Genomic DNA, 26,243 nt, shown 5'->3' with positions numbered 1-26,243 from the left:
CTAGGTAAAGTCAGTCAGTAGTGTAAAAGAAGTCAGTGGTTTTCTGCTCTTCTATTTTACGAGTCATCTTGTGACCCTTCAGATTTATCTTGTGAGCCCTTGTTGGATGGGGACCACTGATCTACGTTTATGGGTCTACCTACAGGGCTGGGCTGCATATCAATATAATTTATCGACCAGACGATGCGTCATCGTCTAACTCTACAAAGCAATTAAAGCTTTCTCTCTGGTTGTTTATCTGAAATACTTGAGAATGACCGTTTAAAAAAAAAAACAACACACTTTACCTTTAAGTACAATGTGATGGACATCAACTAAGTGATCTTCTTTAACAGATATATGTATATTAATATCAAAGAATACTTCTGATTATTGCAATTTTTAAATGTCACCCAGCCCAAATGAACAGTCTGTCCAGCTAGTCTCCAGAAGAAAATAGTGGGCTCCTCTGCACACATCTGTAAATTTGTTGTGTGCCTCCAGTCTTGAATTCCTGTGTGTATAAATAGACAGCATTTGTGTCATCTTCCCTGTATGAGTGTTAATGTTCAACAGTACTGCAGATTTTGTTTAAAGTGTGCAACTTGAATCATGCACACACCCCCACCCCTCAGTGATGAGTCTCCAGCTCTACCACTGTCCACTCTCCCTGTGGGGAGCTTCCTGTGGCCTCTGGGGAGAAACTGCTGACAGAGGTGACTGTGGCAGAGGGAGGGGTGAGTGGGGCCAGCAGGCTGGGCCACAGGCTGCTCTCCAGGGGGCTCAGTGTGCCTCCTGAACCCCCTGGCAGCAGCAGCAAGGAGGAGCAGCCATCCCTGTTCAGCAGCAAGGTCTGATTGATCAGCTGCTGGACTATGTCCACTTTCTTCCCCCAGTCCAGGTCCAGGGGCAGAGGCCGTTCTGGAGACTCGGGAGCGCAAGGGGAAGAGTCGTCTCCGTCCTGGGAGGGGTTGCTGGGTGTCCGAGGGGAGTCTGGGAGAGGAGGAGGGGTCTCAGTGGACTGTGAAGAGTCTCGATGTTTGTCTTCATCTGATGTCACCCTGTCACAGTAGTCGTCGTTCCCTTGATTTGTCGTCTCTTGTCTAGGCTCTTTTTTAGTGGAGATGAGCTCCTTTATTCCCTCTTCTTTACCGTCAGCCTCCTCTTCATCACTATTCTCCAGGCCTTCGTAGATGGTGCAGAGGCCAGAGGAAGGGGACAGCAGCGCTGTCTGACCTTTATTAGACTGTTGCAGCTCTTGTTGCCACTGCAGGATCTGCTGTCTTTGCTTCATTTCCTGCTCTTGCTGCTGCAGCTGCAGTTCAAGGTCTCTCCTCTGCTTACACTCCTCTTCCTGCTTTCGCACTTTCCTCTCCACCTTCTCTTTATTCCTCTTAATTTCTTCCTCTGCTTCCTCCTTCTTCTTCCTCTGCTCCTCTTCCTCCCTCGTCTTCCTCTCCTGCTCCGCCTCCTCCAGCGGCCTGCTCTGTTGCTCCCTGCGTTGCTGCAACTCCAGCAGCTGTCTCTGGTGTTGCTCAAGCCGGCGAAGCTGGGGGCTCAGCGCCTGCTGCCCAAGGCTCCTGGGCGGGAGGTCAGCACAGGTCAGCTTCGGTGGGGTGACCGCAGCGCCGTGAGGTTTGACGATGTCACAGTAGGTTCTGGTGTTTGCTGAGTGATCGCGGCGGTGAGGGTGCGGTAGTGCAGTGAAGCCTGTGTGTGAGAAGTAGCAGCAAGGAAGATTACAGTAGCGTGAGGTTATCAAAACAGATCACAGGCAGCAGGACAGTGACAGCAGTGCAGTGTGAGTACAAGCAGAAGGGTGTAGAAAGAAAGGGGTGGCCATCAGAGGCTCATACTTGCTGAAGGAATAGCATAAGCATTGTGAAGCAAAGCCCTATGGGTCTGCCAGTTGCCTAGAAGACTAAAAAAAAAAAATTTTGAACAAGTGACAGCCTGACATTGTGAAACGCAGAGCAGCAGTGACAGATACAGTCTGCAAAGTAATCAGAAGGGTAGCCTCAGTATTTTTATAACACCAGAAAATAGTGACCCAAGGTGAGGTGGCTGGGGGTGGTGGCTGGGGCAAAGGTAGGGAAATTTGTGCAGAGAGCAACTGTGTATATTTAATGTGATTTTTATTCCTACATGTCATCTGATCTAAATTCACCCAGAAGAGATTTTTTTGGGTGCAAAAAAAGGAAAGCAGCCAACTTCCTGTATATGCAATCACTATCAACTATGGTGAGACAGACAACCACACAAAAGCTTATTTTGAGCTTAAAATAAAAGGGATCACCCGTGAATGGAGTTTATAGTGATACATGCAAAGCTCTCCATGCATTTGTAGACATCCAACATCAAGAAAACTAAAACCATAGCTTGGCTTTAGAGGGAATCAAGTTAAGGCTAGACATTATTCCAACTAAGCAGAGCGAGTACTAGAGCCAGGCTATTTTAGCTGACCCCAAACAAACCAATCCAAAGTAATGAAAGTCATTGTGCAACAGTGACATGCATAAGCACAAGTTGACATTAATACAGTGCTGTAGAACAGTGCAGGAAGAATGCCTTAAAAAAAATAAAATTGCAGTAGAAAAGAGATAAAACAGCAACACACCCAGTGGACTGGAGGGAAATTAGTAAGTAGCCGCAGAATGAGCAGGGTTGGGGAGGCTGGACGATGAGATGAGCTTCTTTGCTGCTTGAGTTACCGAAATCCGACCCAGGGATGAGACGGTCTGGGGTATGGATGATCAACTCCCGGCAGATTCATTCCAGTTATGTGGTTTTCAGACCAGTCAAGTTTGAGGTAGGGCATGGGTTCCAGTGTTTATCATGTGCAGTGCATAGGCCACAACTTATGTACTTACATACTTGTATGTGAGTGAGTGTATGGCAAGAGTAAAGGGATGATAAGTGTCTGCAATATAATGTGATGTAAAGAGCTACTGGTAAAATAAAAAAGTGGAAGTTTGTAAGACATTGAAATGAATGCCAGCTGATGATTTGTCTTGCACATAAATTTGTAGACCATAAGGATACCTTACACTCCACTCCCAAGTGCCCATTTCAATAAACTGTACAGTGAGAGATACATCATGGTAAAAATCTAATCTTTATTTAAAGTATTAAGGTTCATTACTCCAAAAGATGGATAAACAACAAAAGGATGGGGGTACAATTTAAAGTGCGAGAAGAGATGAGAAGTGATTGGGGGTAAAGCAGATTGCCTGTATCGTAAAGTAGGAGAGCAAAATCAAACAGGAATATACAATCAAAACTCATATATCAGCTTTGTTCAGTAAAAAGTATTAAGATAAATATACATGAAAACATGTTAAAGTTCATTCCACATTTTGTTTGTTATGCTTCATTTTCTTGTTTCCCCTCTTAAAGAGCTGTAAACGGACTAGTCTAATCCATGGCAGTTCAGGGCAACCACACAATTCTGTGTTAAATAAAACAGAAACCAAAACCCAGGCACGCTCACACATTAGGAGTAAATAGTAGTAGCTATTGCACATACAGGAATTTAAGCCATATACTCATGATGGAAATGTTATATTAGAGGGAAGTGCCACTGCTGTCCTCTTTAATTTCTTCCTTTTTTGCTCTCTTTTTTTTTTTGGTTTAACTTTGGTTATATCCACCCCCAGAGATTTCAGGACAAACATTGACAATAGGATTTACATAAGTGCTCTTGTGGGGTGCTGGAACAGGGCCACAGGGAGTTAAGGGACATTACTTGGGCTGTTAGGGAGATGATGAACTATACATTACCTGCGAAAGAGTTCTCAGTCTTTTCACAGATAGCGGAATAGTAAGGAGGCTGGATGTCATCTGGGTTTTCTTCTGGTTGCTGCAGAGTGCTCAGAGTTGATGAAGTATCCAGGGTTTCCTCTGGCCTCGGCACTTCCTCCCCGACGTGCTCAGCGGACTCCGTTTCCTGCTTCCCACATTCGATGTACTGCTGCTCTGGGAGGGATGGCTGACGGTGAGGCAGCAGGATCAGACCAGGCTCCTTGGCCTCTTCAGGAAGCTCCTCCAGGGAGAAGATGCCAGGGCTCTTGATGCAGCTCTCCCCTGTGGACTGGGCGTTGGAGTTTGAAGCTGTGGTCATGGTGTCAAAGCCGTAAGACGCCAATGATGTAGCCGAGGGTGGGGTGGCGTCTTCAACTGCACAAACCTCGTCCTCTCCCTCTTCCACAGTGGACAGGCAGCGCTGGGCTGGAGGCTGGCAGTTAAAGATTAAGCTGCAGACCGCTGGCCTCTCCAAGGAATCATCCAACTGAGCTTCTCCCTCTGTGTCGCTGGCCTCCTCTTCCGTTTCTGAGGACGAGGAGGGGTTGGAAGTGGGGGCAGTCGCAGGGCCTCCCAATACTTCATCAGCAGGCAGGGTCTCTGCTTCAGCTTCCTCCTCTCCCTCCAAGTGGATTCCCAGGTCCTGGTAGTCCTGGTCAGGGTGTGGGGAAAGCACGGCGGCTTGCACATCTTGAGGCTGGAGCTTCCCGTCTCCATTGAAGTCACAGAGTTCCTCGGGTGTGCTCGTTTCACTGCTCAGGGTGCTTGACAGAGACATTCCTGGTGCAGAGAGGGGCGCTGGGACCAGGGTCTGCATTGGAGCTGGGCTGGACGGATTCATGAACATTTGGGCCTCCAGACTTTGTGGGTCATCTTTAACAGAGGAATGATGGAGACCTTCTTGGTTTTCAGGAACAAGAGAAGCAGAGCCTAGATCTAGCCAGGCTCGGGCTTGAGTCTGAGTTGGGGTCTCAGAGTCTGCTTGCCAGGGGTCTGCCAAAGGGCTTGCTGCATTTGCAGCAGCCCCCTGTACGGACTGGGAGACATGCTTATGAACCTGTTGTGGCTGAAGAGGTTCTGCCCAGGGATCAGCAAAGGGGTTCGGTTGGTCCCACTGAGCAGCGGGGGCAGAGGGCAGAAGGGGAGGGGGCGGTGGAGGCTGGGCCACTCTGTTCAGGTTGTCCAGCCTTTCATCCTCAGCAAAGTCATCCTCATCCGCATTGCCATAGCTTTCCAACCCACTCTCCGTCACCCCCTCACTAGCCATCTCTACATCTTCATCCTCCTCCTCCTCATCATCCACGTCATTGTCGTGCCTGGGCCTCTGCTGTTCATCTACCCGCTCTGAGCCCACATCCATGTCACACACTCGATCGTCGTCATCTTCGTCCTCATCAAAATCATTCGCTGGTATGTCAGGGACCTTCTCAAAGTCAGGTGACCCCGCCGAGGCTCCTTCCATGTCAATGGCTCCTTTGAGACTGCCGTCTCCAAGGTCGTCCAGGCTCTCTGTGCCCTCCAGGACACCAGGGGCACTTAATTCAGATGCACCCTGCTGGCTGCCGCTTACATCCTCAGAGTCCAGCTCAGAGAGCAAGGCACCACCGGCCCTCCAAGCAGACCCTCCTACTTGTCCAGCCGACCCAGGACGAGACTCCTCTGTGGGCTGTGTAGTTCCACTCATTTCAGACACAGAAACCAGCTGGCTTCCTTCCCTCTCCTCTTCATCATCCTCCTCATTTAGATTGGTAGAAGAAACAATCTGAGGGATGGAACTTGCTGCTGCTGCGAGGGCTTTAGATGTGGAGGGGGTTTGGTCTGTCAACAGGTAAACGGGCTCCTCTGATAGGTCTGGAGGGGAGGCCACTGGTGGTAATGTAGGCTCAGCACTGGCAGGCATCTGCGTTAGTATTAAGGGAACACTGCTTTGTAGCTGCTCCTGGGGTGGGGATGTTTGGGGTAAGGCTGTCCTGGCAGGGCTCCGTGGAGGAGAGGAAGCGGCTGTATGGCTTTGAGCAGTCTCTACCGCCTCTGTTTCGTTATCCTGGGCCAAGACTGGGCGAAGGACCTCCTCTGGTGCAGAGGCAGCAAAAATTGACGCTTGTGGTAAGGACAGTGTAGCTTCTGTTTGTGTTTCTGCTAGCACAGTTGTTGCAGTGGCAGCTACTACCGCTGCTGTGGCAGCACTCTGTGCTTCTACAGCAGGCATGGTAGTATGTGTAACCGTCGTCTTCTTGGCAGCAGTGAAAGGTGAGACAGCCTGAGTGGGTTTGGTTCCACGTTTTGTCTGAGAGGTGCTGCTGTTTGCAGGTTTGTTGGCTGGAGAGGCAGGTGGGGTTCGGCCAAGGGGCGGTTTGTTAAGGGCAGGTAACCGAACAGCAGCTACAGGTTTCTTTGTGGGTGTAGATTTTGCAGGCTGTTGAGTTTTGGCCTGCGACCACTTGGGGTCTGCTGTCTTCGCTTGTGGGGACCATTTGGAGGCAGAGCTGAGCTTCACGTTGGCCGTGGGTTTGGAGGGTTCAGGTCTTTTGGTAGCAGCGGATGTTGTAGCTGTTGGTTTCTTAGCAACTGCAGCAGGTGGTGGTCGACTGACATCTGGTGCAAAAAGAAAAACAAACCCAATTAGATTATCAGCAATAAAACACATTTTTAAATTTTGTGAATCACTCATAATGTTAGCTAAGCATCTTTGTTTTACTGTTTAGCTCAGACTAAAAATACTTACACTTTTCCAGTCCACAAATTCATAGGGAAGCTAAAATCAGGGATTAGCTTTTCATAAACACATTCAAGATATTGCTGGGACCAAAGTCAACCACTTTATGCAATTTTTTAGGCTAACAACTTGAAACTGTCTAACCAAAAAACCCCATCATGTTTTTCCAGAAGAGCATCCCCTGGTCAGAACAAGGCGTAACTTAACCTTTCTTAGCAGCAGCAGCAGTTTTGGGAGGCTGTGCTGCTGTGGTCCTGCCAGTAGAGGAGGCTGTGGTAACTCTAGTAGCAGCGGTTTTGGCAGTTGCAGAAGTGGAGGGCTTGGCTGTAGCGGGCCTGGATGTGGTTGATGCAGGTCGAGATGTTGAGGGACCTGTAGTGGGCCTGGAGGCAGAGAAAGACATGTTCAGGCAGCATACAAACACTAGACGAAAAAAAAAAAAAAAAAAACACCTAACAAGTTTTACCGTCTTAACTTTTGTGGTCCACTCTTCTTGTTGGCAAAGATCCAAACATGAAATCTGACCTCTACATCCGTTTACAAGCATAAATAAGTTAACTGTCGTAATGTAAACCCCAAAGCAATTTCAACAGTGGGACCCATTAACACAGCACCATCCATCTATTGCCACACAGTAATGCCTCCTTCATTCTCCAATCACTCCCGAGAGGCGAGTGCAGGGTGTAATGAGGAGGAGGAAAAAATAGCAAGATGGAGGGGGAATGGAAAGCTTGAAATGACAAAGAAAAAACAAAACAAAAAAAAAAACAGTTTTTCCAATCAATCCTGTATTAAGCTCCTGGTCAACTGCTCAGTCTGTAGGAGTTCTTATTGCGACACTGGTACTAATCCAACCAATCATTCCAACAGCAACTACATAAAGCCAAAACTCCTTTCCCAGCATCCTCTCTTCTTGTATTAGGCTCCCCTCCTAGACAAGCCAATTCCATGACAAATACCATGATACAGAGCGAACAATGACAGCAAATAATGTACGAGGTGGGTTAGCATACTGTCGCTACAGTTGCTTCTGCAATACCATATGCAGAGAGGATGGGACGGTCCAAGAGCCAGCAACACTGACAACTCTCCCGCTACTATAGCTAACATCACAACAGCATCATGTCTTGGCAAACTAGAAGTAAGCTGAATGTCTGTGGGCAAGTTATTTAATGTTACTTGACACACAAATCAAGGCTGGAATGACCTGACTAATTTTGTGTGGCAGGGTGCAGGACATTTTGTTTGTTTCCCCATTTACAGAGTCAGGGCTGTGTACAAACCCGGGATTGTTTTTCCAGCAAACAAACACACACACACACACACACACGACGGCTAGCGGACTGTGAGGAGATATTTGACAAAAAGATGTGTATTAGATTAGAAATTGCGGTACACTTTCTATGAAGGTCATCACTATAATGACTTATGCATATATTTATAACACGATATAATGCGTCCATAAGATATTATAACAACTGTTATAATCACTTACAAACATGCATTAGGCACTATAGCAAAGTTCATAACGTATTAATACCAGTTTATATCAATGTGCAGCAAGAATCTCAGACCATGTTCCATAACACATTAACCAATGACTCTGCCTCGTTATGAATACACTTTAGTCACTAATATATATATATAGTCTTTGTTTGCTTTAAGTGTTAAAATATCTATCCCTGTATAATATATTACAGGTAGACATACCATATGAACTAATTATAAGACCTTATAACATGCAATTGTTTGCTTTAAGTAAAGTGACACATTTTGCGCAGGAAAACAACTTATATTTATGTTTCTTCACTTTATGAACAATCTGTATGAATTTTGAAAATTTTGCAGTTTAGCACAAAATCATAATTACATCAAGAAAACTCGTTGTCAGGGTGGTGAAAGATCGCTCAAGATAAGACCTGTTGCCGACCAACATCATGTAAGAAGAGGCTCAGATGTCACAGATGAATGGCGAGCCTATGGACTGGCCCTAACAGATGCAGTGGACAATTAAAGACAACCACTTCACAAAACGTAGCCTATTAAGAGATTTTAAAGTAATTGAATGGGAATACTGTTTGGGCAGTAGGAATGAGAATCATTTCTAATAACAGATTCACTCCAACAACAGCAAGAGCTGCATAATATGTACATAGTCAAATGTAAGTGCCTTAAGGAACTCTGTGACCCAAACACCAATTACAACAATCTCCATTATGGTTTTTCTTTTTCTGCCGATATGATAGATGTAGACAACTGACAAGGACACACTGACTTTTGATGTCTCCCAGCGGAGTAGCATGCCCGCACACAGATGCCGCTCCCACATTACAATAACTATTACAATGCCCATTTGTTCCCCCAAAGATCAGACAACCGCTGCACTCACAGGGATATTGTAATTGGCTACTATCAGACAGAAGATTTGGGCTGTAATGTGTAGCCCAAACACTGGAAAGTGTGTCAGACACTGAGATGAACAGCACTGGTCTAAACTTTTGAAGAGAAAATCATTGACAGAATGGGGGGGGAAGGTAGGAAAAGGTGCATTAATTGAGGCCAATTTCATATGCAAGCTAAATATGAACAGGACCACTAAATTACAGCAGGAATCAAGGCGGACAAAATTTAATGAACGCACTTTCTCCAAGGGAAAAGAGAGAGACTGGACTGAGAGACAGAAATGAAGAGTTAAGAGAGGTCACAGACACAATATAACCAACTCCTCCCTCCCTCACTTTGTGATGAGTCATAACTCAAAGGTTTGATCCAGAGAGGAATAGAGACGCACTCTAATGCCTGCACTCCACCCACAGGCAGTGTGTGGAGGCTTGTGGTTTTGTTGTTGTTGTATTAGTATGGATTACATTTCCTGGTAACAGAGGGTTGAAATCAATACAAATCACAGCTCAAAAAAAAAAAAAAAAAAAGAGAATGAGAGGTTTTAATGGCCAAACACAAGGTCTTCCTAAGGGCAAAGGTCAGCAAGGGGACAAGTCACTGATACGCTTTATGGCTTGCTTTACAGTCAACATTCGCAAATATTTACGACAGCTGCAGACAACACGCCATTGTATTAACATACTGAGCAGCGGAACATCGGTTTAGCCAAAAATCAGTGTAAAAATAAGTTGAAGCCACACCTACTCCATCTATTCATCCATGACTCCCCCTCTGTCCTCTCCCAGCTGGGAGGCTAGACTCTGTTGGCATACACCCGCTCCTGTAGATTAAATTCTGTTTTAATTAAGCCAAAGAGAAAATATACACTCTGTTGCAGTAAGCTCCCCCTACAAATAAAATGTAGATCCACATTCTTCGGTTTTCACCCATCATCACTTCAAGGGCCCCCTCCAAGACAACAAATGAAAATGGCGCACCCTAACAATACCTTGTTTGGCTTGAAGGCGGTCCAAAACCAGCTGCTTTACTCCTTCCTCTGAGACGCGCACATTCTTTGGGTTTGTGCGAGCCTAGAGTTATCTCCTGGATCCTGTCAGTGGAGAGTTTAGATGAAGTGTTGCAGGCTAGCAATAGCATGGCAGACAGCATTGGCTCTTAGGCTCTAGGCGCCCACCGTCAGTATGATAGACGACATGAGCCTTTTCCGTTAGGACAGTAATCCCGCTCCCTGCCAAGTGTGTCTGGGAGAGATGACAGTTTTATCTCCAATGGGACGACACAGTAGTAAATCGGGAGACGAGAGAAGTGACAGGATAAAAAGAGAGAAGAGAGTGTGGCGAGGAAAGCCAAGCCTTAAAATTCTTTAAGGCAATGCAATGTTTTTGCTATTATTTTGATATATTCCCCATTACAGCCCATTTTGTTTTTTTTAATAATGGGACTGTTCTGTAGATGAGAGACCAAAAAGTACTACCCACCAGCAATTTGGTCCATACTCAAAGCCAACCCTTTGAATATTGGTCATCTTTCAGATTGTTCTGTAATCACTGTTCTCATGTCACAACTATACTCCATTTCTCTATAATTTTTCAGTCTCTGTAATGCAGCCGATTGACAAATGAGTTAGATGTACGGGGACAACTGAATGGAAGTTGGGCTGTACAGAGGGCTTCAACAGACCCTGGCCAAAAGCCCAGCGCTGTACATGCACAGACGGCAGAAAGGGGGTGGGAGAGATAGAAAGAGGAGGTGGACAAAGACTGATTGCTCAGTCAGTGCAAGGACACCATAACCCTTCACTGGAGGAGAGCAAAGCTACACAGGTGCCAGATGTTAAACCATTTGGCTTCTACTCCAGTTATCAGGGGTTCTCATCGACTACTGGGACAGAGACATCCTCCTGTCATTCAGATCTGGATCGTGCGTCTTTACACATACATGCGTCTTTTAGTTACAGTGTGTAACTAAGAAACACAAATCTCAGCTTACAGCCCTGCCAAATTATACTGCGTGTTCAGAACAGGCAATTTCCTGCCTTTTACATCACATTCATCTGTCAATTCTTATTCCCACCTTCACCAAGCATAAACTTCTAAGAGCTCATAGTTGAATGCAATCCCCAAATCTTATTTGCCCTTCACAAATGAGGTAGTGGTATAGTAAAAATACTCAATGTTTACATGCCTCCCTTTGGTCAATTACCATAAATACTTCATGAGAGAGGCCGTTCTTCATGTTGGCGACAGGTAGCGTGTGTTACTACACTTACAGCAGCTTGATGCCCTTACAGTAGGCCTTTTTGTCTATGCTGATTACCTCAATTGGATTACACAAAAGATTTACCTGCAGATACTTTACTTGAATTTTTTTTAAATGCGTGTTCCTTTAAGACAGTTTAAGCAACAATGACTACTGTTGCCTCAGCAATATGAGAAACAATATGGCAGGGCTAGAATTACAAGCAGGTGGTTGCAAAATTACGACGAGGAGGCTACACAGCCATTGTGCAACTAAATAATCTCTTTACGTAGTTTGTAAAATCCTTTAACACCATTAAAGTCTGTTGCATGTGCTGCTATAGATCATTAATGCTGTCATTATCAGTGTCATGACTAATAAAAGCCACTGCTTGAGCTGAGGGAAGGTCTGTTTGTGTTGCCACAGAGCCAGCACGAACAGTACAGAGGGAAAAGCACCCCACTTCTACACGCCACTGACTTTGCCATCACACGCAGGTGGCACGAAATGCAACACGCATCATCATCTGTCACAGGGGCAGACACCTGCTGCTGTTCTGTTGTCCGTTCTGGGTGCCTTGTGTCACATCATGGGGAACAGGATGATGTGCTACTGTAATCAGACATGTGAAAAGCCTCATCTGATTAATTTAGAGGACGAGCTTCTCCGTGTACTCACCCTTCCTCAAACAGACATAGTAATGATCAAGAACAACCACTCCTCACTTGACCCCCACATCAACCCAATATAAAAAGGACTACATAAGTGATCACAGACTCAAAACAACCAAAATCTTTGACAATGATATTGTTGAAACGATTAGTCGAGTAAGTACTTTATCAAGCAAATACTACAACCATTCTCTGGTTTCAGCTTTGCCAGTGTGTGGATTTGCTGCTTTTCTATGTCTTTTATAATTGTAAACTGGGAATGTTTTGTCCAACCAGTAGTCCTTGCATTGTTTTCTGTGAAAGATAGGAAATTGGAACAACTATATACACAAACAATAGAGAGTTGAGGAATAGATCGTTATACGAAATAAATGTCTTCGAGTATAACAAAGAAAGAATGCAGTGACCCTGTGCTGCTTCAGAAAACAGAATGACGTGGCACATTATTTCGTTATTTAATAAGAGGTCATTAAGAGGGAAGACCAGTGGAGAGCGAATCTAATCAGGCCTCTCAGTACAGAACACGACATCCTGTGGGAAGACATTATTGGTGCATTATGGATCACATTTTCTATGAGCTTCACGGATGGATCATTTATAAAAACAAATCATGTTGAAAACTTAGCAGATAATTGTACAAACATTTGAAGAAAAAAAAAAAAAAAAAATAGTACTTTGGCAACCAGCCGATGGTTGTGTCTGGCAGCAGGTAGATGGTAGTGAATGACCCGCTCAGCTATGAAATTCTATAACAAAATGATCATCTGAAGGGAGCACTTTGGGCAAGTTTTAGTCCAACTAGAGCAGTCTCTATCCAAAACCACCAGCTCAGTAAGAAAGGGATTATGATACGCATCAATAGCCCTCTACCCTGGGGAGGTGGGGCTGGTTTCGCCCAGGGGGGTCTGTGTGGGACAAAGCGGTAGTTCTTCAGTATCGCTGCCTCTGTTAAGGCCCTCTGTCTCAGGTTATTTCTGCTAACATGACTCACTCTCTTGAAGCGAAATCTGACTCAATAACGACCACAACGGACATCGTTCACCACTGCTCCCTTTCAGGGCATCAAGATAAACAAAGTCAGCTTCTCATCCAGTTTGTATGGGAGATTAAAAAAAGTTTGGATCTCAGAAAGGGGGGGGGGGGGGGGGGGGGGGGGGGATGTGTGTGAATGACAACAGAAACAATTCAGAACAGGGAGAAAAACAGGGAGCATAACTTTACTCACACAATCGGCTGTTTATATTACTTTATCACGTGCTTTCCGTTTGTGATAGCCATACATACCTGGTGGTCTTTGAAACGGCTACAGCACCAGCTTTTGTTGTGGTCGAAGTGCCGAGTTTTGGGGCAGTGGACGCCACTGGTCTGCTGGCAGTAACTGCAAAAACAATGGATAGACATGAAACTGAGACAGAAATCACAAGTATAAGCCAAATAAAATGATTATGCAAAGGTTGTCTACATCAGACATAAGTATTGTTCATTTTCAAGTTTTGAATTCAAGTTTTATTTCTCTCATTCAGATGTACCTGTGGTTTTGGGTCTAACAGTCTCAGCCACTGGTCTCTTCTTAACAATGCCATTCACTGTTGTTGGTTTGGTACCATTTGTTACTGTGGCAGCAGCAACAGAGGTGGTCCTGGCCAATCCAACAGGCTTTCTGTCAAGCACTCGAGTTTGGTTCTTGACAGTGGTGGAAACCACTGCTACACCCATTGGTCTTTTAGGTACGGCTCCCGCCGCTGGTGATTTTGCTGTACCCGTTGTTTTGGCTGCAGAAACATTGTTAGACGATTTGACTTCATTCACCGTGCGGTGAGAGGCAGTACCTGGCCGTGAGTTGGATCTGGAAGCTCCTGCGAATTTAGCAGTGGTTGGTGGCTGGGTTTTAGCTGCACCACCTTTTGGTTTGACTTTGGGTTCTGCTGCCGCTGGCTTACCATTGGCCTTCGGAGAAGCCCCGGGTGCAACATCATTTCCTGCTTCCTCCGGTTTTGACGAGGCTTGATCCAATATGTTTTCCTGCAACGAGGAGGGCTCTGCTGCTACAGCAGCTTCAGTGGGCTCCGTGGTTTCCATCGCAACCCCATCCGGTTTCATTCCCCCCTCCTAAAGAAAAGAGAAAAAAAATAAAAAAGGTGTGGGGTCAACGTCACTGCTGTTGCTTGTAAGGTCCAGAGGCTCACACTTGTCTTTGTCAGTTCCTCTCGCACTTTAATATCCTGTGGAATAAAAACAAAACAAGGATCACAAGGATGTTCAGGCTTTTCTTTTACTGCACAACTCCTCTTGAAGGTTAAGTGTATAATACTTAGGAGGATCTATTGACAGAAATGCAACATAATATCCATAACTATTTTTTCCAGTGGTGTATAAAAGACCTTACATAATGAACCGTTTTGTTTTTAGAGTGAGCCATTTTTCTATCTACATACACCATAGGTCCTCTTACATGGACGCAGCTTCTAAAGTAGCCCAATCAGAAACGGCTCTATAGAGCGCACTTCATCACTACGTTGAATAAAAGTAGTAACATTAGTACAAGTAGTAGTAATCGTCGTCAACAACTGGTTTATTACAAGAAATTAAGAGAAATTTGCAAAAAGAAATAAAGTTACATGGGACATTACAAAACTTTGATTCATGCTAAAATCACAAATTGCATATACATATTTTGCAAACATGTAATGTGGTTATAACAGTTAGTTTGCTGTCCATGTAGAGTGAACTGATGCTAATCCAACACATCTATGTAGTAGCATCCATGTTTATTCCACATTCAGACTTAAGAGCACATAAACGCACTGAAGTCAGAAAAACGGACTTCACAACTCGGGAAATGGGACCATCAGAAGAGTGTGTGAATTCACCATGAGCCGCTGGTTGCAATTCGCAACCCTCATCACTAGATGCCACTAAAACTCACACTGAACCTTTAAATGCAGAATTAAACCATGCTGTACTACTCCTAAAGTCATAATACAAACATGTCTCTGTTCGCCTAAAGGAAATGCCATTTATGGTAAGGGGCCTACAAGGAATTTGGGGAGTCTTAAGAGGAAGTGAGCACTGAGAGATGCCAACAATTCTTTGCCAACCAGTCACTCTCCTCCACAGTGACTTGTCCACTCATCTAACCGAACTACTTGATAATGCATCACAATGCCTGCAGCCCCAAAAACCAGACTTAGGAATCATCATCATTAAAAAAAAAATTTAAAAAAAAAAAAACCCAAACAAGGAACCGTGGATTGTTCACTAAATGTGTTATGAGCAGAAATATATATATTTTTTTTTTTTTAAAATACAAAAAAAAAAAAAACCCAGATGACTTGTGATTGTGTTCCTAATGGCTTCCAGCATCTTGAAATTGAAAAGAAAAAAAAAAAAAAAAAGCTGTGGTTTGGAGCACTGAAAGCCAAGAGGAGGTCTCACAATCTCCTGCCATGACAGCCCACAGAGTACAAGGAGAGGGAGGAGGTGGAAAACAAACACCAAATGGCCCATTTATTGGCCATTGTCTTCCTCTCTGTCGAGCAGATGCAGATGGTAATAGTCATGTCCTTCTGTGATCACTTGAAAAGATTTGTGTGCTGGGAGATTCCTTAACTAACACCACTAGTGGAAGATTTTAAATCAATGTGGAGTATAAGGACAGCATAGTGGGGATTAGGAAATGAAAGGGTGAGGTGTGGAGAATCATATATAGGTCTAACTCATTAACCTCAGTCAGGTTCTTTCTTTCTCTGGCTGGACAGAGCTCTTTCTGGATCCATTATGGGTTCACCCCAACCCCCCCAACCATCCCCACTCCACCATTTCTTTGCCCCTCTGACCAACCTCTCCCGGTTACTCCCCCCCCCCCCATAGCCACTTGTTCCCCTCTACTCCTTGGTCACATCCCCTCCTCCTGCTGCTAACAGACCTGCTTCCAGTAAATTGCTACACAGATGGTCAGTAGAAGCTCTGTATGCCCCAGGAAACAAGCTGTGCAAGAGATGGATTGAAGAGGAAATTAAAAATATATTGAGATGGATAGAAAAAGAAAAAAAAACACCTATGAGAATATGACAGTTACGGACCTAAAAAAAAGCTTTAAAAAGAAAGAGTAAGAGATTTATTAAAAAAAGAGAAAAAAGTTAAAGGAACGGTACACAAACAGATGAGGTACGAAAGGCAGGAGTAATAACAATGAACAAACCATGAGAGCAATTTAGAAAGAGAGCAGCCCTTTTAGTTCAAACTAATAAAAGGTCATGGCCGCAGACGATGCATGATGATACGCAAGCCATTAAGCCAGACAACTAAAAACATCTTGGTGAAACGACAAGTTCCAGTGAGCAAAACTTTCCACAGACTACTGACTGCATTTATGCAGCCTCACAGTGTAGAATAAATATCAAGGACTACAAACTTATGCCTTTAGGATGGATAAAGCATCTGTACTCGACCCTGACTGACAAATTTCCAAACAAATGTTTCCTGACCTTTGGACAAGACTGAGCGCTGCTTCTCCAAAAGACTTTAAAAATGTCCATTTCCTCACCAGTAACACATTAACATCTGCGGTAACACGATACTGTGGCACTTTCCTTTCCTTAGAACTTTTAACTCTTTGGTATCAATGTACTGGGGGTTAGCTGAGCAACAGCAATGCTTTAGTCAGTCAACCAAGACAAATGTATAAATGGACCATTTGGTGCCAATTCTGAAATAACTTGTTTGGGCAGTTTAGTGCTGATAACCACTGAATACGCCTCCCTGGGCAGACTCCACACACACACACACACACCACACACACACACACACACACACGCCCACTGAAACCCAGTAATCTCATGCATAAAATAATTAAGTCCCACTGTAGCGAAGGGCGAGAGCAGTGCCCTTCGCTACACCCAGCCAATTGTTTAGTCATGGACAGAAGTTACAAGCTGAACTTCTTTCTTCTCTGGTTACAAATCTCACAGTGGAGAGTTGCTTGCCTTCCAGCAAATAGTTTGGACAGTCCCTTCTTTTGGAAAATATCAAGCCTTAAAAGAGGGTCAATTAGATAATGTGCAGAGCCTTTGGGACGGTGTTTCACAAATGATATCCATTATCATCACTCCATTTAAATGAATGTGAAGGTTTAGAAGCCATTAGCAAATTGAGAACCATGCAAAAAACATAAAAATTCTAACATTGAAAAATCAAGTGCAAATCTGTCTGTTTTCACACCACTAGGCCTGGCCAGGCAGAAAAACGCCTAGACGTGGTTAGTCTCAAGTTCATTTAGATTATAATTTTGATGGGTTGGCATGTTTGTGTTAAAAAACACACAACACAACAAAGCGCAGTGAGACAGGGACTTGGACGGGCACTAACGTGTACTGCATGGCTTTGCCAGTCCAGCTACCAACGCCAGGGGCTTAGAAGATGGCATAATGAATCACTTTCCTCATGTGATGATCCCCTTCTGGGCAAGTAAAGGCACCATCTCTAACCAGCTGACACTATGTGACGGAAGTGAATGGATCATCAATACCCCATCCACATGCGCAAACACAGATAAATGATGTTTTATTAAATTACAGCAAAACTTGCAGCACAGATACTACTTATCCAATAGGACACATTTGACACCAACACTACACACAGACGGGATTCTTCTAGCTGTTGACACCTAGCTGGGAACATGTTGAGTCATAACTCCAGGATTTATGTTAAGAAAAATGACTGCACATGAATACAAGCAGTTTTTTTTTAAGTTCTGCTTGCTAAAGATGAACAGACTCATGCATTTTTAAAGACAAACAAGAGACCCTCTTGTCTGCCAATCTCCCAGTCCACATTTGCATAACAAATCCTAGTTCACTGAAGATTTAACACCATATTCAGGACGCAGCATGTCTGCTCCACATGGCTAATATCGCAACTGGCTCAATACCCCTGGTGACAATTACAATGTGTTGCGATGAAGACAAAGGGCCCAAAGGCTTTAAAAAAAAAAAAAAAAAAAACCACACACACCACCCCGCAGCAAAGCATGTTTAGCCTAAGCAGGCAAAGAGTGTGGGTTTATCAATGCAGCCTCACTTTGCAAGATTTTTACAGGGAGTCGGTCCAGACGGAGGAAGAACTCAGTGGTCTCTTCTAATAAAGAAATATGGACTTGTGTCATTAAACTTAACTCCTGACCTCTGTCTTGAGACAGTTTAATTACATCTGTTGTACACCATCTCAGTCCCTTGCTTGATGTCCAGACATTAGAAATACTGCCTGACAAAATGGGTCACTTCAAATGCTGTGTCTAATACATGCAGAGAGGGATTTAGCTGCGTTGAGAGCATGGCAAGGGGTTTGGAATGCATTGTGCAGACTGCTGGTGGAGGAGGGGGCTGTTGATACTGATGCTTGGGCTTAATGTCATCTGTAGATTTACCCCAGACTGCTGCAATTATAAAGACAGCAAAAGGGGCAAAACACATTAGGAGTGTAACAGATTGTGTTTAAACTGTGGGCAAACACAAGCCAGTGGAGGGAAATTAGTAAAATATCTCCATTTCAGTTTTCCTTATGGTCCCTTTTGTATTAGAGCAATTTTTTTTCTCTCTCTCTCTCTCTCTCTCTCGTCATTATTCAAGCAAATTAATATTTTGTTTCCAGCTTCTCAAATGTGATGAACTGCAGCTTTCGGTTGTCTTCAGTATATAGTAAACTGAATATCTTTGGGTTTTAGACTGTTGATCGGACAAAACATTTAAAGACATCAATGAAGGCTCTGATAAAACTGACAGTGACTAATCAAGAAAATATTTTCATATTTATTGATGATGAAAATGATCTTAAATGGCAGCCCTTGTTCGCATATTAAACTATCCACTTCAGTTGCCTGATGTTGAGTTTTTACTTTTAGATTCATGCCAATGCGGCATCTGCTCCAAGATGATTAATGGCAGAAGTGCATGACTAAAGCAGCAGCGGTATCAAGAGCACATCCGACTCATCCACATTCCAGCTCTGCTTACTTCCTCAACCCTCCTCTGGGCTACACAGTGACAGCTGGCTCTGTGTGTGCGCACGTGTGTGCGCGCGCGCGTGCATGAAATGGAGCAGTGTGAGCGAGCAAAGAATGTGAAGGGTGAAAGTATGCAAGATGTGAAAGTGTAATGTGAAAAAAAATGTACACGCATGCAGACACACAAAAGTGAAAACTGGAATTTAGTGGCCTGCCACTTCCTGCATTCTTTTGAGTCCACAGGCACACTTGATTCTTACTAGAACTGCACCTCTAGACGTTTAAAAACAGACTAAAGCTGACCTGGTAAACTTGACCTTGGTTACAGGTCTGGGAGTGTTCTGAAAGTGTAAACAGAGCGAGGTATGACATTGTCCACAAATGTCTGTTCATTAACTTTCCCTCTGGTGTGTGTCAGAGGCATAGGCACGTACACAAGAAAATACAGGCAGTATTCGGTCTGAGTGCGGACATGTGTGTGTGCGCACGCGCAACTGAAAAGGCTAAGAGGAAGAGCGTGGCGGGTCTTTGCAGTGGAATGAAGTGCAAAACAAGAGGTTTGGGAAACGAAGGGGTTTTCCTAACTTTGAGCTCAGGCTTCAGTCTCCGACTAGATGCAAGAATACTGCTTACTTCCACTTCAATCCCCGTCTACTACTACAAAAACATTCAAACTTTACAGAACCAGTCTTCAGTGGCCGATAAAGAATCTAAAACAATCTTAAAAGTGGGTAGTAAATTGAGGCTGTGTGTGTGTAAAGGTCTGCTGCTCCATTTGACCATACAAGGCAGTAGCTCCGTTTCTGCTGTATCACCAAGTGAGTGTTTAGTTCACACACATACAGAGTGACAGAGGGAGAGAGAAATAAATTCGATCTGCCGTTTGTAGGACACACACCCGTCTCAAAGCATTCTGACAGGGGAGGCAGAGTACATGTGAGCCAAGGGTTTGTGAAAATACAGCTATTTGAGCACATTGCTGAACAGTTGCCTCCAACAGCTTTCGGTCCGACACAAACATGGATCATCATGAGTCATTGGAGGGCATTTCTCAAACAAAGGACATTTTCTATATTCCTATTCATCCTATTTCTCTCTTGAATAAGTGTGACTTTGTGCTCTGGCTTAGAGCCGTGTCACAAAATTAACATGTGACTTTTAATGAAGGCAGGCTTGTGTTGTACAATAAGGTATAAGCTCTTGCATGTTAAAAAAAATTAAATAAAAAGCCAGGCGAAGTACAGGAATGCATTATTAAATTCAGAAAAATAATGTGCAGTATGCGGTAAAAAACAAAAAAAGGGGACGATAACGTACGGACATTCAGTGGGCAATCTCTACCGAAGTTAAACCTATGGTCATCTGTCTGCACCGATTTTGGTCAAATGGGATTAAAATCTGTTCCCTTCACTGCAAGACCACACTGCACTCTCTGGCGTTGCCACTTTAAGTTGTTTTATTTTATTTACATTTCTCAAAAGTGGTTAACAACAAAACATGACTTGTCAAGGAAAATGCCATTTTCGACCTGGATTGGCTGAACGCATTTGCAAATATTTATCTGGCTATCATGGCACAGATAGTGGGCAAAATAAGTCTTTGCGCTTAAAGCTCAGTGTGTGTGAAAGACCCATCTTCTCTCCAACAAGATGATCCAACATAATCTGATCTTAAAATGATGGTGACCGCTTGCTCCAGGTTAGAAACCACCAATAAACATCAAGCCAAGAAGGATGATGTGGCTTGTCAGTTAATATCAATGTCTGTGCAAGACAGTCATTAGATTATTAACTTTTGGCAGTGTCCCAGTGGCTGTGAAGAGCACAGATGTGTTCAAATGGAAATGTTTATCTAGAAGTAATAACTGTGGCTACTGAACCTGCTGTTTGTTATGGAAGATGTTTAATTACTCATCCAAGAGGATTCACCAGTTCAGAATCAATTTCTTGTTCTGGTTTTGTCTCCAGTCCTCTGCTGTGATCTTAAACTTATGGCCATCTCAGACATGCGTGGTTTATTTATTTTCAGGGACTGTCTTTTACCACTCACGTTTTACCTCACTTCACCGGTTGTACCACATAGATGAGACAAGGCCAAGGTGAGAAGACTGAAGATCACTAAATTACAACACCTATTCATCACTAGATGCATTCCTAAGCAGGCTGTCCAACAGGTGAGAAAATACACAGAAACCGCAGAAGAGAGGGAGTAAGAAGACACTAGTGTCTTTGTCTCTCAGCAAGCTAAACAAAACCACTGAAACGCATACTGCGTGTTCACCCAGTCAATCTAGTTCACCCAACAACTCTTTCCAATTTAAGCTGATGTTCCTGGCAGAGAGACAGTAAGAGCTGCTGTGAGCTCTGGATCCTCAGAACATCTTTGTCACATGATGCGTTATCCTAATTTTGAATAACTTCACAAAAACTCAAAATCAACAAAGAAGCACTTACTTCACTTTGCATCTGCATTAAAAGTCTTCTATGAAGGTTTGATCCAATTCTCTTGCCTAAACATCCAAGGTGAATCCGTGTTCGATCACCTTCAGAAACCCTATTCTGAATGTTGTTACAGTAAACACCACAAAACTGTACTGCACGCCAGTTAACACCACCACCCAAAGCCACAACACTTCTCATCTAATGAACTCCCTCATTGAGGGGGAAGCGTTATGGTTGGGAATGACTGCTTTTTATTCGTCCTGTGGTACTTGTACTGTGCTGGAATACCATTTGTCAAGTTATAAAATACATTTGTATTATTAACAATGAATATTTTACAATAAACCAATGAGCTGCTGTGGGTGGTGTAACCACAAATAAATACATAAGAAAAGGTATAAAAGCCAAGAAAACAGTTGAATCCTTAACAAAAGATGCACCATCCTGTAGCTTTCAGAAGAGTTTCCATTTCTTTTCCCCAGGTTCTGGACACCAGTGAAGCTGTATGTTGACACCGTCCCCAGTCTCCGTTTATGATTGTAGATGGACTTTTTAAAAAGCTGCCTACAGAAGCTCCTGATTCCGTGCAGAAAACTATCAAAAAAGATGAATGGCACTCCTTGCACCTTGTTATCGATAGACAAAGAACACGCATTACCCGCTCTCACTGATCCTACCGTCAGATTGCCTTCACATCTGTCCAAACAACAAGACAGTGTGCATGTGTTGACAAACCCTACATCACCGCATTTCATCTTAAGACTGCAGTCGGATTTGCTGTCTACAAATTGCATTCTCTAGAGTATCTTTGTCACGAATCCCTGTGTAACTGAGATGAAACACTAATTGTTAATCAACACTTTGTCTGCACAGATGCAAAATAAAACGGATTAAAAACCACTGTCAAGATGTTGGGACGCTTCATGGGATAAGACAGACAATGCTTTTAGCAGGGGAAAAAGACTTTCATCAAGGGCGTACGGGACACTAACATGTGCTAAGAGAGTTTAAGCTACTCAATAAGGTCATTAGGAGCAGGTGGTAAAGTGTGGCTACAAGTTTAATGGACATGAAGCCAGTTAGCCTTTAAGGGAATGGCAGTCAAAATGGGATGGACTAGCAGCTACAGGCAGTGGAGGGGTCTGAAAGGCTGCAGGCAAAATGGGTTACAATCTGTTTCAAACCTGGCAGGGTTTTCAAAAAGCACCGGCCAAGCTCTGCTGCCAACCAGGACAGGCTGACAGTGGGGCGAGTAAAGTCAGTCGGTTGATAATGCATTTGTGTGTATATGTAATCGGGGGGGGGGGGGGGCAGACAAGCCATATTGTCTGCACGGCGCACCATGCAACCCCCTCGGGCATGATGCCCAGGGGAGTGGGGTGGGTTTGGAGTGGATTAACTTGTGCAAAGGGATGGAGGAGCAGTTGGCAAGAGCAACTTCTTCACCCAAAAAGGATCCAACGATGTCAAATAGGCTGCAGGGTGAAAGAGGGAAGGATTGACTGAAGGAAAGTTCAACCCGTTAGTTTGTCACATGTTCATCTGTAATTTCCATTCAGAGACTTCCGTCTGCAGCTGTAGTCCTCTACACGCCACTGCTAAACCAAAAGTTACACTCGCTACCTGGCCTTAAGATCAGTGAAGTCAGTTAAATGTTGTGTGATTACAAACAACAATTTTTGTTCCCTCTGTTCACATCAAGTCAGTGTCCAACATGTTTCAGCTCATTTAAAAAAGGAGAATGATGTAGAAATGGGGTGGGGGGGTGGTACTTAAGCCACGGCTATAACATGGATTTAGACCAGGCATAACAGCTTGCCGCCAAGGACCTTTGACCCATTATCTCCTTCTCTTTTTTCCATATTTCCTGTTGCTTGTCACTGTCAACTAACTAATAAAAGTGTAAGGGGTGGGCGGTGGTGAAGATTATCCAGGCAAGAGAAAAACTTTGAGACTGTTCTACTTCTAATCAAATTGTCCATAACTTGAATTTAAGATAAACACAAAAAGACCCAAATTAAATAAATTCTATCGAGCATGGTCGGCTGTAGAGCTGCCACCAGTTTTGCCGTATTAAATCCAGGCAGCAGCTACTCTCCTGTGCACCGGCCAACTGGCTATAAAACAGGCAGGCAGATAGTCAATACAATGCTGGAGAGCCTGGGGGCCAGATCAGTTACCATGCTCCTGACTGGGCAGGGTGAGCTGAGGCCAGATGGACCGGGATCCCACACCTCACGCCTGCCTGCCTCTGACACACATACACAGTGTACCAAGGATTGACTTTGTGTACACAAAGTGGCAATGCTAATAAGATATGCCCAACCCAAACACACACACACACACACACACACACACACACAGCGCCTTATAACTCTCCTCAGACAGCCTTGGATCAATAACTAAAATGATCAAAATATACAGCATTGCTTCAGTAAGACAGATGGAAAATGGGGCCATGTTAAGACATCATCATTATCTGATATCAAATTTAATTGGGTTTAATTGTACTCATTTTTAGCCACCCTACCCCCACTTTGTTGATAATGTGGACCTCAGGACCGTTACCAGAAGCTGAACAGCCCTTTTAACTTCAGTTTTCTCTTTTCACATGTAAATATAACGACACTTCACAATGCTGCAGTCTATACCGATGTAAATACGCATAGCACAGCAAAATATGTCTTTGGCATGGTATTCAAGGCTACCAAAGTGAACTAACAAACAGACTATGAAAGTGCTGAAACACTGTTTCAATAATTACAGTGCACTGAGCCCGGCTTCAACCCAGACAGGCTGAGTGCCTAAAAATGCAGCGCCAGCGTCCGCCACTTTATCCTAATGGGCAGGAGAGTACCAGCCTCCAAACCACAGTGACGGGCGATACAGCACCACGCAGTCTCCCCATCCCACAGCTGAACAGCCAAAAGCAACACAGGAGATACAAACCTGGAGGGGCTGAATGATGAAATATAATTTCACCCTGAATGTCATCCTAAAACAGAAATCCATCCCCAGCTGGATTGAATTTCCGTGGGTGTGGGACTGAGACAGACACTCGTTGCAGGTAGTAAAAGCAGCTGACTCCCAAACAGATGCAAATGCTCTGCGTTGTACAGGGACTGAGCTTTCCATTCAGCTGCCCTGGTTTTTGAATCAGTTTACAAACAAGGGACAGGCTGAAAAGTGGCTACGTCCCTGTGGTACAAATGATAGCTATTACAGATACAAGTCCAATACCATCTCTTCACTAAATCAAACTACAACTGAAGCTACCATTTGATAATTGATTACCAAACCTATTTAAAAAGTGAATATTTCCAGGTTTTAACTGAATACCTGGACGTTTTGCATGGTTGGTCAGACATTTAAATGTGTCTGCTTGTTGACGTGCATTTTAAGGATTTTCTGACATTTTTTATAAAAAATTTATTTAAAAAAAAAAAAAAAAAAAACCGACAACATAATACTTGCAGCCCTGAACTAAACACGCCCACAACTAAGATAGCACTGCAACGATTAGTGGATCAACAGACAATCTGTAACCATTCTGATAAACGTTTAGCTATTTTTCCAGCAAAAATGCCAAATATTGGACGGCTTCAGGTTCTCAAACAATTAAGACTTGCTGCTTTCCTTTGTCTTATATGATAGTAAGTTGAACATCTATTGGTTGGCAGACCAATCGATTATGAACATTTCTATTGCTTGGACGCAATTAAAGAGATTAATGTTTGCATTCATTCTGAATGGGCTAGAGATACATAACTTTCTCGCTTATTTCAAAGAAATTAGCTTTTGTTACTTCTCAGATGTGAATGATTTGAACATTACAATCTGCTCCATATTGCCTATAAAAATACCCAAAGACTGATGCTCATTGATAAGGCAGGAGTAATTGTTGAATACATTCTGTTCTCACTGTGGGATCATGGTGGAGACCCCATGACCCCTAAGTCCATGACCTTCATATCCTCACAGCTGCTGGACCGATGAACCCACGCCAAGCTGAACAAACCGCGCCAATCATCCGCCCTTAGTGTCAGCTGTTAAATGATGTGATACTATTGGATTTATGTAATCTAAAGACAGTAGATATTTTGTTCAGTCTTAACACTTGCTAAAATGTGGCATTACTTTACAACCTTAGAGGAAAAAAAACTGAGCAGAAAGTATTCAAGGTATTTAAGGCATTTCAGTGAAGACACAAAAAGGTATTTCACTCCCAGCCTCCCGCGGATGTGTCCCATCCATTTTAAGTAGTTATACTTCCGGAAATGTGGCAATGTCAAACCACCTGCATTTCTCTAAGGTGACCATGCCTGAAATAAACAACTGCAGCCTCCCTGTTATAGAGCTGCCTCATAAAGTAATCTGTTCACAGGGCAGAAATATATGCAAAGACCGAAAAAGACAACATGCAATTAACTTCAAGCAACCAACTGATTAAAAGTTTTGTGATTTAACAAATACCAGGTCACATCTACTAAAAGTTGTAGATAATGTAGTTTCTATTTGACTGATCATTTGATCATAATGCTTGCAGGTTCCTCATTTTTTAAAAACTACATTATCCAATCCCTTGAGCCTTCAAGGTTACAGGATTTTGAGCTCCTCTTCTGGTTTGCTTTGGCCATCAGGAAGAGGAAAGGGAAACAGGTGTATACACCCCCCTCAAAAATCTAATTTAGCATTGTTTTTGTTTTTAAATCACCTTTGATTATTAAATACCTGACATGTAAGTCTTCTATAGAAAATGACACATTGCTTCCGTTTTGGGTGTCAAGAGACACGAGCTGTAAAACACTGTTAAACACAATAGCTTTTCATGTTGTCTATATGTGCGATTGGTGTTGACAGTACTTCTTACCACGGGGTACCACGTGAGTGTCATTCACACTCTGTTTCACACCCAGGTGATGATAAACTCCTCAGCAACAACTCACACTCCCTGGCAGCAGTAGCAGGAGGGTTTCCAGAAGACACCCCCCCCC

At 43.6% G+C, this 26,243-nt stretch overlaps 1 protein-coding gene across 2 annotated transcripts in view; it reads right to left on the bottom strand.

The window, feature by feature from the left end:
• Positions 1-3,075: 3,075 nt before the first annotated feature.
• si:ch211-214c7.4 (streptococcal hemagglutinin) overlaps positions 3,076-26,243 on the bottom strand; it is a 25,924-nt gene continuing 2,756 nt past the window's right edge. The window contains exons 2-6 of one of the 2 annotated variants that reach the window (XM_046046538.1): positions 13,995-14,030; positions 13,338-13,917; positions 13,093-13,186; positions 6,704-6,879; positions 3,076-6,375 (exon numbers count right to left, since the gene is read on the bottom strand). In XM_046046538.1, coding sequence (XP_045902494.1) covers positions 3,749-6,375; positions 6,704-6,879; positions 13,093-13,186; positions 13,338-13,908 — 3,468 coding nt within the window. In that variant the 5' untranslated portion in view covers positions 13,909-13,917; positions 13,995-14,030 and the 3' untranslated portion in view covers positions 3,076-3,748. The remainder of the gene's footprint in view (positions 6,376-6,703; positions 6,880-13,092; positions 13,187-13,337; positions 13,918-13,994; positions 14,031-26,243) is intronic. The other variant, XM_046046537.1, reaches the window with a different exon arrangement.

This window comes from Micropterus dolomieu, linkage group LG04, assembly GCF_021292245.1.
Source record: "Micropterus dolomieu isolate WLL.071019.BEF.003 ecotype Adirondacks linkage group LG04, ASM2129224v1, whole genome shotgun sequence".
Classification (NCBI taxonomy): domain Eukaryota; kingdom Metazoa; phylum Chordata; class Actinopteri; order Centrarchiformes; family Centrarchidae; genus Micropterus; species Micropterus dolomieu.
This window is presented reverse-complemented; position numbering and strand designations above follow the sequence as displayed.